Here is a 12,150-nt window from a genome sequence, read left to right as displayed (position 1 = left end):
TTCTCTTTTAAACAAATTCTATGGTTCTCTTTTTTTTTTTTTTTTTTTTTAGTGAGGAGGCAAAAACAAACAGGGAAGGAAAGAAACAGCAAAAGCCTGTTCAGAGGGAATTTGAGGTGCAGCAGGGACCCAGCAACCGCGTATGCTGCCAAAGGGGACATCACCAGTCCGCCACCCCCGGCTCAAACTGGCCACTGGCCCAGGAGCACCCTCAGAGGCCTTGGGCCCAGGAGATGAAGAAAAAGCCATCCACCACCTGCTGAGATAGAGACATACTAATTGAGGAAGGAGCTGGCCGTCTGACATCACTGCCTTTACTTTGTTTATCTCTATCTCCACCTGCTGGTAGGCGGACTTAACCCACTAGTTCCTGGATTCATCTGCTGCAAATGACAAGGAAATGAGGGATAGTGGCAAACCTGGACAAAACTCCTTGATCAGTGAGAAGACTAATTATTTGCCTCAGCTACAATCCTTCGGTGGTGGTAAGGCAGAAAAGATACAACTGACCTGTCCACAAACTCAAGCAAAACCCAATGGCTCACCATGGCAAAAATGACAACCAAGGAGTATCAGTAATTCTGATCCTCCCCAATCCATTCATAGTTGAACCGTCTTGTGTGCTGAAACCCAGACAGAAGCCAGACTATACAATCCAGACTCTGTCACAGTCAAAAAATCCTGTAGTTGTGCAGCAATAGTCAGTCAATTTGGCCGTAACTGGTAAGTTAGAAATCAGATGACGACTGCTGCAAACGCCGCAACCAGCATTGGGTTTTTTTGTTTTGTTTGTACGCAGTGGCCTCTGTCTAGTAGTTTTCCCTAAAGTGAATGCTTCTCAACCCAGTCCCCTGGGCACACCTGGCCACTTGGGTTTTCAGCATATCCACAGTGAATATGCATGAGATAGTGCTGTCTTCTCCTCAGTATGCAAATCTCTCATGCCTATTCACTATGGATTAGAGGCCGACTGAATTTGTTTTCGGTACCAAAACTGGCTCGAAATCCGGGTCTGCGTGAAAGTGCAGTGCATTATCGGCTGAACCTAAAACTGTCCCCTCCCCCTCGGGCCACCCGACCACCTGAAGACTATCTCCAGGCCTACCTTTAAATGTCCTTATGGTATAGTGGCCTCTTCCAGGCAAAAGTGATCCCCAGTCGCTCTTTCCTCAGCCAAAATGGCTGCTGAGACTGCAGTGGGAATTCCTGGTGGCCATTTTGAGAATGGAACCAGCATAAGGAGGAGTGACTGGAGATTCCTCCTCCTTATACTGGCTCCAGTCTCAGTACCAATTTTGGCCAAGGAACTGGCAGAATGGGGAGACTGCTAAACCACCAGAGCATTTAAAAGTAGGCCTACTGGGTGACTAAATCTCCCATTGAGTCTTAAGCTCCACCCTACCCAAACACTGCCATCGACATTCCAGGCAAGTTCTGTTTCAGCAGATCAATTTCATCTGTGAACCATCTCACAAAACACATTGACAGTTGGACTTCTTCTATAGGGTCTACAGCCCCCCCCCCCCCCAAAACGCAGGAAACAATCCAATTCCAGTTACTAAGAAACCTCTATGACTTCTAACAATATGTTATCAACCACATTTCTTCTGAATTATTTCCACACACTTTTCTACATCAATTTTGCTCAAGATTGTGTCACATGAATTCCTAGTTCTAATTCTCTAACCAACAATCCAACTCCTTTCAGGTTTTCCACCACTCTTGTTTCTAATATACTTGAAGCCAAAATAAGATCTATTCTAAGTCTTGTTGGATGCACTGGAAAAAAAAATGAAAACTGAATATCCAGGTTGGCTAATAAAGTCAAAAGTTTGGCTGCCATTGGTTGCTGGTGTTCCAAAGTGCACTGCAAAACTTCTAATCAAAACTAATAAATCACCACATCCAGAGGTCTTGGCCTTTGAAGTAGACAGATGAAAAGAACCCTAAACCATTCCCTCCTTCCATTATACACAAAGCACCTCAGAGTCCTGACTATGCTTATAAAAACAAGTGGGAGGGGGGAAAAAAATAAAAATAGACAAGCGGAGCTGGAAAGAGGTTATTTTAAGCAAAATTAAAAAAACAATTTTATATCTTCTTTTCACTTCACTGACTGGCATCACTGATTTCGTGTAACAGTAAGTCTAACCTAACTAATGGTTGTTTGGATTTATGACACCTCAAACTGACATCATCCATTACGGGTAAACACAGACACCCAAGAATGGTGTCTTTTTACACTTTTGATCCAATGATACCAGTGAAAATATATCATACCAATTTCTTTTGCCATTGCAAGGCCCTGTGGATAAGTGATTGGAGTTAACTTCTTCTCCTTCAGTTTTTCAATTGTGTCCTTATCGTCTCTCAGATCAAGCTTGGTACCCACTAGTATGATGGGAGTGTTCGGGCAATGGTGTCGCACTTCAGGATACCACTACAGTAACAAAAGTTGCATAATACAAGTCAACATAAGTAATCAAAACACTATTCTTCATTTATCAGTCACTGGATGTCCTGACTGCATCAATAAAAGAAAAAAAAACAGCTCTATTGCCCCAACCTTGAACACCACATGAAGAAATGCTGAACCATTCCCACCTTAAATCAGAGAACTTAGGTTGATGTCCAAATATCCCCAAACATGTGATGCAGAGTTGCATACTGAGTATACAACAGTAAAGACAGCAGATCAGATCTGAATACACAAAGAAACTGATATACAGTGTTGGTAAGTGGGCAGAGTTCAGCATAAAAGTTAGCAGAACACAAGTTCATTCTAATGGGCTACCTGAAAAACAGAGCTCCAGCATTTCCCTATGTGCTCTTTCACTGGCCCCAGCCAGGAGAGGAGGGTAAAAGTTAAACCTGACAGTGCATTTTAAATGCACCTCTCTTTGATAAAACTGAAATTAGTAATACAGGAAAGTCATTCAGCGGATACTGAAAAGGTGTGAGGGCAAGGATATGTTCTGTGAGTGGCCAGAATGGTTCAAAGCAGGTGTACATGATAGATAAATGTAATTCAATCTGAAAACTACTCTTTTCCACAGTCCACATCTCATTCTTAAAAAGTACCGTTTGAAGATATATTGCTAATGCAAATTACAAGAACCAAAGCCCCACAGTGACTGCATTTCCATAGGGTGTAGGGCATTCATTACCTCTGCATTTTGGTGCAGAATGCACTGTACTAAATAGTATTTTTTATTTAGCCTTTTATAAGGCTACTTTTATCAACTCACAATCCAGTTGTGTAAAAACTAACGACAAACAGCTTTTCAGAATCAAAGGGGCCCTTTTACCAAGCTGCAGTAAAAAGCGTCCTGCGGCGGTGTCAGTGCATGGAAACGCCGCATGCCAGGCAACTTTTTACCACAGCGGAAAATATTTTTTTATATGGCGATGGCTATTTACTGCCTGAGTCCTTACACCTCCCATTTAGTAGGCGATAAGGGCTCATGTGCTAACATGGTGCTGCCCAATTACTGCTGGGCATGCCTACTCCCTGTCCCTCCTCCTCCCCCGCGTTACAAAATTATTTTCTGGTGCGGGAAATGGCGCAAGGCGAAAACAAACCTACCGCAGGGCACCTGGGAGTTCCGGAAGTAGTACTGTTTTACCACACACTATCCCTATAGCCACTTAGTAAAAGGCCCTTAAATGTTACAAGAAAATCTTTCAAAAAGCAAATAACTCAAAACAAAAAAATAATTCATCATTCACAACAGGCTTTAAGAAGTAACAAAAATCAAAATATTCATTAGTATGTGTCACTGCCAGCTTTTCCCTTTGGGGGGAGCCCTTCAGTACTCAGAAGCTGCCAAGACTTCCAGGCCCAAGTTGCTCTCAGCAGGGAAGAATAAACACCAGATGTCTGGTAAAGAGGTCAGAGAAATACTGGGTGTGGAATCAGCAGCAGTCAAAGTCCAGGAATCAAGCAAGAGTCAGGGCAGGCAGAGCAAGTCTGTTACTGGGAGACTAGCAGGGCTCAAACAGCAGCAGCAAGGCAAAGACTCACAGGAGACCTATCTGAGGAGAGGGTGAAGGGGAGTTTCAAGGTTCTATAGGTGCCTGTAAGCAAAACTGTTTCATTGTGTGCAAAATTTTCAGTTGCCTTTCCCTGCGAGTGCAACTTCCTACAGAAAAATTAAAATTGGAGGTAGGCAGTGTAAATGCATTTCTGCTTGTATATCAGAGATATGTATTTCCTAAAGCTTTCCCCCTCTTTCTTCCCCTCCTCCCATAGCCAAGCAATCCTCCTACATAACCCAACACCTTCATGTCCCTTCCTCAGTAGTTCAGCCTTTTCTGTCTCCCCCTTCCCCCATGCAGACCAATATCCCCCACACCTCCCAAGTGATCCAGCATTTCTCTCTCTTCTCCTTCCCCCGTTCAGTCCAACATCTTCCTATCTACCCTCTCCTGGCCCACCATCAAGCAGCTCTCCTCTCGTATCCTTCCCCTGTACAACTGAACATCTCTTTGGCTCTTTCCTCTTCCATCCTCCACCCCATAGTCCAGCAACAACCCCTCTCTCTTCTCCTTCCCCCATGCAGTCCAACATCCCCCTGCCTTGTCTCATCCCCATACTATGGTCCAATATCTCGTCCCCCCCCCCCCCCCCTCAGTTTAACATCTCACCTTTTCCCTCCCGAATTCCCCTAAATTGCTTCAGTCATGTCTTTTCATGCTGTATGCCACTGCTGCACCAGGACAGTTGAAGTTAAGCTTGGAGTTAATCTCTATACCCGTACAGGAGGCCTGCCATGTCCCACCCACTCTGACGCCGACTTCTGTTATGGAGTGGGCTTGGACACAACAGACCTTCTGCATGGGAAGAGATATGCTACGCGATTGGCTGTAGCTGTCCTAGCACAACAGCAGTGGCGGTAGCCCTTGTGCCACCTGAAAATGTGCATGGTAGCAAAATAAGAAGTGTGCATAGGTTAGAGGGAAACTGTACAGGAGGCCAATCAGCAGAGATGTGTCCTACAGGAACCAATTAGAGCAAGGGCATTCCCAGTAGACCAATCAGGGTGTGCCAAAATCATCAGCCTCAGCTACAACCACATAAAAGGCCAGGGTTCACTTCCTGTGTGGGACCTGCTTTCTAGGAGGTAAGTACATGACAGTATACAAATGAAACCTAGTTTAGACACACCAAAATACAGTTGAACTCAAAAATGTCTGGATCCCTACCTACCTGGACAGCAGGCCCTCATCCCAATGGACAAGAAAAAGGGGAAAAAAATCCTGGTACAGCGAGTAACGATTCAACTAATCTGCTCCTCTGCTACACATTTGCCACTATACACTGGCGCGTCTACATACTAACCACACTCCAAGAAATAAATAAAAAAAATAAAGACTCATTTAAGAAATTCAAACACAGGAAACGTTATTACAAATAACAGTTACAGCTAGAGAGGGGGTTCTGTTCTTCTTTCAGACACCCCCACCATCATAGAAAAATAGAAACAAATCGCTTACCTTAGCGCGGACATTTTCGAAGGAAGCAGGACTCACAAGTGAAAAGCAAATTAAGAATACATCCTGTGGAGGGGAAAAGTTTTACAATGTTGTTGATCTTTTATCATATTTAGGAAACATTCTACCTGATTTTGTGCATCAACAAAAAGCAACTACAGTACAGGATATGATAGGAATTCAAAGAGTTGGAAACACCAGAGAGGTAAGAAAAAAGTAACAAGTGAAAGATAGATACCAATTTAAAAGGATACTGAAGAATTAGTGATTCTTTGTAATTTGCTTCCCAAATTGTTTCTCTATCAAGGGACATTGAACAGCAGGTAATCAGAGTACCCCATTCAGCATGCAGCATGAAAGCTCCACCACTGCCCCATACTTCCCACACCTTAGTCAGCCATTCAGTGGCCGGCGACAGGCAGGCAAGTGCATTCACCTAGCCAGCATCAATGAATTAATTCACTCACCGAAACAGCTGATGCTGGGGAACTCTGGCTTACGGCCTAACAAAAAATATTTTGGTTCAAACGGAATCTGAATTTTAGCCACTGCTCCCTTTCCTTGCTGAATGTAGCACTGTTTGGACTGCGAGATAGACTGAACTAGTAAACGTACTACATGCTAATTCCAGGTGCAAATGGCAAAAAACATTTCAGAGTTATATTTAATGTTAGTTGAGGCTTATGGAAACTAAAGTTCCAATTATGTTTCAATTATGACCTGCTTATTTTAGTGAATGTTGCAGACACTAATTTGAGATAAAGCCCAAACTAAAATGTTTCAGTTTTTGCATGTTTTCTTTTAATGTATTTAAAAAGTTTTAGCTGGCTTGACCTTACAAAATACACAGCAAAACTACTAGCATCTACGAGTACTACTACTATTAATCATTTCTATAGCACTACTAGACATACGAAGGCATATGGTGCAGCAAGATAAAAGGAACAGAGTCTGGAGTTAGCAGTGGAGGAGAAGGGTGCAGATAAGAGATTTACCCAGTGAATGGAGTTCCTGGGGAGAAGTGTAGGAAGAGATAAGAGTGGAGAGGTACTGAGGAGCTGCAGAGTAAATGCACTTGTAAGTCACTATGAGGAGTTTGAACTGTATGTGGAAACGGATAAAGCAGTCAATGAAGCAACACTGGTGGAATATAAGTCATGCAGCACAATTTTGAAGGGAGAGAGAAGGCTTAGTGGGAGACCTGTGAGAAATAAGTTGCAAGTGTAAGCGAGAGGTGATAAGAGTTTTGGTAGTGTACTCAGAAAGGAAAGGACAAATTTTGGTGATATTATAGACAAAGAAACGACAGGTTTTAGCAGTCTAATAGATATGTGCAGAGAAAGAGAGAGCACAGTCAAAGATAGCCCCAAGGTTACGAGCTGATGAGAGTATTATCCACAGAGATAGAGAACGGGGGAAGAGGAGAGGTGGATTTAGGGGGAAAGACAAGAAGCTCAGTCTTGGTCATGTTTAGTTTCAGCTGGCAGAGAGACATCCAGGCAGCAATGTCAGACAGGCAGGCAGTCTGATACTTGGGCCTGGATTCCTGCTGTGGAGAGGTAGATCTGGAAGTCATCATCATAAAGGTGATACTGAAAACCAATGGGTTTTTCCTTTAATATTTCATTTTTTTTATCTGCACCCTTCTCTTCCACTGCCAACTCCAGACTCCGTTCCTTTTATCTAGTACATGATCCTGTGCTAGCCTGCCTTATTAATACTAACAAGTATGGCATTCTTCTCTGGCAAAGGAGTAAAACAGGTGTGGGCAAACTATGTCCTTCGAGCCAGAACTGTCCCACACCCCACTGCATAAAAACGCCTTGCCTCCAGCCTATCAATACCGTTCTTCTGTAGCTGCCTTAATGTTATCAAGGAAGGCCTGAAATGTTTTAATATGCTTGATAAACATCAATATAGAAATTTCATCTCGAGGGCAGCCAAGAAAAAGAGATGCAGTCACGTAGTCAGCCAAAGGGAGAGTCAAGCACTGTGCTCTCGTATTGTCAAAGAAGCAGAATCCAGCTGCTACAGTCCCATTGGCTGGCCAACAGCAGAAATATTGTTGCATAAGACAAAATGAATGAGACATGGCTTTTACATTACAGTGGCAGAGACTAAATATGATCTCCAAGTAATAAAATGGACATTATGTATGAGTATTGGCAGCACCCAATTGCTCAAATCAGTGCCCCATCACTGATGAAACATGCATCTTCTGTGAAAGAAAATATTTTGGCATAACAGAAGAGAAAATTTTTTTAAAGCAAAGCAACAGCAAGCCAAAGCACCAAAGCCAGGGGGATTTTTAAGTCTATCATTGCTTCTATGTCATGAACACTGCTCCATGTTAAATGTATATTAAGCACCACACCATTATGTTTTAATAGGCCTCCTAGAAAACTTGTCAGACCACAGTATTTACCGTTTGTGGATAAGATAATGGACGTAATCTGTCATAATCCTCCTGTCCAGCTGTATCCCATAAACCCAAGTTAACTGGTTTTCCATCAACCATTACATTTGCAGAATAATTGTCGAAGCTACAAAATAGAAATAAAAAATATTTGTTACAGTGTTTCATACAGTAGTTTAAACAAGGAAAGCCTTCATTAAAAAAAAAAATTATGGTTTATTGATTTTCAATATGACAGACTGAAGATGCGTTTCAATAAGTACTTACACGGTGGGGATGTATTCTCCAGGAAATGCATTGGTTGTATAACTGATCAGTAGGCATGTTTTACCTACAGCACTATGAAAAAATAAATAACATTTATTAGAAAAATGCAATGATAAAAATATTCAACAGTATGCTAGAATATATTCTTCTATTATTGACATATATTAAATAGAAGAACCAAGTGGGGGGGGGGGGGGGGGGGGGGGGACGTTTCCAGCCAATTCCCACCAGACTGCAAGACAAAAAAAATTACCATACAACCAATGGTCAAATTTTCTATTCTACCTATATGCAATGCTTGACTTATTCAATTTACAAGATTAACCTTAGTCAAGTTAAGGTTGCAAGTCAAAATCCATTGAAGCTTTTACAAGATTAAGGAAAACTGATAACACTTCAGATGTGGAGGTTCATTTTCAAAGCACATAGCCTTACAAAGTTACACAGGCTACTATGAGCACCTTGGTCTGTTGAATATAAAAATTCTTGATTATCCCAAGACACTGTATAACCATGCAAGCTGGAATATTGAAATATTAAAGGGAAATAATTCTAAAACATTACTTTTGGTGACTATTATTACATTTACACATCCACTAAACATTAGCGGGTGCCACCTACTACCGTGGCCATGGGAATAATATGGGTGTGCAGGCAGAGTGCGAATACCGGCATGATGTCAAGGCTGAAGCCAGTCTCCTCCCACTCCACCCAAGGAAGTTTTAATTCTCTTCAATGCAGCCACAGGCATCTTGGTACACCAACAATTAAACTGATAGGGCGACAAGTTCCCCCTCCTGGCTTCAGCCCACATAATGGGCCAGATACATGTTGCCTTATTAAAACTAGTATTAAAATGAAACTGTGCGGCATGTATAGTGAACATTAGTAAGCACCGTAGATGTGAAGGTGGTAGAACTAGAGGGCACGATACGAGATTGAAGGGGGGCAGACTCAAGAAAAATGTCAGGAAGTATTTTTTCATGGAGAGAGTGGTGGATGCTTGGAAAGCTCTCCTGCGGGAGGTGGTAGAGAGGAAAACGGTAACGGAATTCAAACATGCGTGGGATAAACATAAAGGAATCCTGTTCCAAGGGAATGGATCAGAAGCTTAGCTGAGATTAGGTGGCAGAGCTGGTGGTTGGGAGGCGAGGATAGTGCTGGTCAGACTTATACGGTCTGTGCCCTGAAAATGACAGATACAAATCAAGGTAAGGTATACACAAAAAGTAGCGCATATGAGTTTATCTTGTTGGGCAGACTGGATGGACCATGCAGGTCTTTTTCTGCCGTCATCTACTATGTTACTAGTAGGCATATTTTCAAAGCACTTAGCCTTCCAAAGTTCCATAGGTTTCTATGGAACTTTGGAAGGCTAAGTGCTTTGAAAATATGCCTCTATGTATATCATCATGTTTTAAAGTTATACATAACAAAGGATCTAGCTCACTGGCTGTTAGACAGCAATTATTAATTACATGTCATTGTCACCTTCCCCTGCTGCAACCACTGGCATTAACTTTCCTTACTCCTCCAAGTCTAACTTGACTCTTGCCTGATCTGTTGCAAGGGTAGGGCACTGGCCACAATTCACCAATAAAGACACAAATCCAAGAGATATTAGTTTCAATTTTTTTTTCTTTTTAAATAATCCTTATTCTTTCCTTTTTTTTTTTCATTTCAAGGTTTGCACTTAGCAAAGACTCAAAGGCTTACAAGCCTTTTAACAATAACAGTATCAATAACAACCAATAAAACGTCAATGACAACATAAGTGGAAGTAGGTTGCAAAGAGTACGAAACAATCTATATAGATATTGGTAGATGGAAGAAAAGAAAATATTTTGCTTGGTCATATTACCGTTAGTGTTATAGGGTATTGACACGAGCATTAACAAACTGTAAACATCAGGGTTTCAGAAGAGTTTATAAACAGATTTGCCACATTCCTGAAAATCACCACCAGACTGTATAGGTAGGCTGCTTACACAAAGCTCCCAGCCCGACCCCAGCCTAACATCTTTCTCTCCAAGCACTTTCTCCACCTCGCCATGACTCCAGCACTCACCTCCCCTTCATTCCACAGAGAAGGCCATTATCAAAATCTCCAGTAATCTTCTCATGCTTAAGGGACTTTATTCTAGCCTCATCCTATTTGACCCAATATTGACACTGTTGGTCGCCATATGCTCCTTTAAACCCTCTCCTCACTTGGACTCAAGAGATTTGGTTCTCTTAGCTCTCTTACTTCTCCCGATGCTCCTTCACTTAAGCCCTGGAGATTACAGTAGCATTAGAAACAAACTGACCACCTGAAGGTGGGAGTGCCTTTGAAACCAGACACTGGTGGGTGAAATCATTAACTGTATTATTTAAATGTATGCTGTCTTCCAAGTTCTCCACCTTGCTCCAAGTCCTCTGACTGCCAGCTCCTTTCTACTTTGCGAGAGCAGTTCCCAGAATGCAGACAGAAGAGGGAGAAAGCGGCCTTTTAAACCAGACACTGGTGGGCGACATCATCAGTGACTTAATAACTAATTCAGAGACTATATGGTTCTATATTTCACAACTGGTCTAAGGTTAGCCCTGCACATCCCTTTGGGAGGAGCTTGGGTGACACCTGGTAACCAAGACTTTATAATTTCCAATATAACTTCTTAACTCTATTCAAATGTTTTCTACATAGACATGTAGAACTTACCTAAACATATCAACAATGCAATCCATTAAAACACATGGTGCTTGTAAATCAACCGAAAAATCTTCTCTCCATCAGAGTAATGTTATTTCTCAGTTATTATCCCTTTAATTTCACTTCACATCCTTTCGTTCTCTTTATGCTTTCATTAAAGTATTGAACTATAATATTGACAATAGACTCATTAATAATCTTACTACACTGGTTACTACATCTACTTATTTTGTCAAGGTATATAACTCACTTCACTAAAGCTTTTGAAATCTTCCAACATCCCAGCGATATATACTCCAAGACTATATCTACACTGGACACCAAATAGATTTCAACATAATCTATTCACATTAGAATCCAATCATGTGGCCCATAACGGTTTAAACACAACACTTCCTACTACAATAAAAAAGGTTCAAAGATACTTAAGTAACAATTAAGTAAAATCCCACTGTCAACTCTTGACAAGCACATTAACGCTCATTCAGTTGTTAACAAAACTGAAATCATTAAAGACTGGATAAATGATGCTCAATTTGGTATAGCACTAATTGCCAAAGCTTGGTTACATATGAAAGATGATTCAATAATTCTAGATATACCATTCTTCATCATCCAAGAGTCAAGAACAGAGGGGGGTAGCCTAGCTATTATCTACAAATCGTTTTTTGGGTTTTTTTTTAGGTAAAAATTTCAGAATTACAAAACTCCTCAATTGGACAGTTTCTTGCTCCGTAAAAGATGATTCCCTATCTAAGCCTATTTGCTTACTATTACTATATTGCCCTGCAGGAAGCTGGAACCTAGCAGAGGCAGAGCTAAATGAATAAAACTGCCATTGCTTGCGTTAACGACAACAACATTGTGATGGTTGGTGATATAAATTTACATCTTGAGAACATTAGTAATCAGAACACTAAAAATGTCCTTGATTTCCTCAGTATGTGGCAATCTCACTCTTCAATAGATTGTCCTTCCACACCAAAGGTCATCAATTAGATATACCAGCAACCAAATTAAGAGACCCAAGCAACTTTCTCATATCTGAACCTCTGTGGTCTCCAATTTCTTGGTCGGACCACAGCTAATATTTAAACTTAACTGGAAAGAAGTCAAACACACCAAAAAAGTCAATAATTCATATACCTTTGAAACTGGGAAAAACTAACCATATACACTTCTAGTCTAAAGAGCAATTCAGCAACTTGTTCATTTCTATTCCAACCAACAATGGAATGATACATGCAAAATAGGTCTAGATGAGCTAGCACCAGTAAAAAAC

At 41.3% G+C, this 12,150-nt stretch overlaps 1 protein-coding gene across 1 annotated transcript in view; it reads right to left on the bottom strand.

Annotated features, from left to right (window-relative positions):
* RAC1 (Rac family small GTPase 1) overlaps positions 1–12,150 on the bottom strand; it is a 38,314-nt gene that overhangs the window by 8,864 nt on the left and 17,300 nt on the right. Inside the window, exons 2-5 of the mRNA XM_030211689.1 lie at positions 8,177–8,248; positions 7,919–8,036; positions 5,497–5,559; positions 2,281–2,440 (exon numbers count right to left, since the gene is read on the bottom strand). Of these exons, the coding sequence (XP_030067549.1) occupies positions 2,281–2,440; positions 5,497–5,559; positions 7,919–8,036; positions 8,177–8,248 (413 nt within the window). The remainder of the gene's footprint in view (positions 1–2,280; positions 2,441–5,496; positions 5,560–7,918; positions 8,037–8,176; positions 8,249–12,150) is intronic.

The sequence above is a fragment of the Microcaecilia unicolor genome, chromosome 8, assembly GCF_901765095.1.
Source record: "Microcaecilia unicolor chromosome 8, aMicUni1.1, whole genome shotgun sequence".
Classification (NCBI taxonomy): Eukaryota; Metazoa; Chordata; class Amphibia; order Gymnophiona; family Siphonopidae; genus Microcaecilia; species Microcaecilia unicolor.
This window is presented reverse-complemented; position numbering and strand designations above follow the sequence as displayed.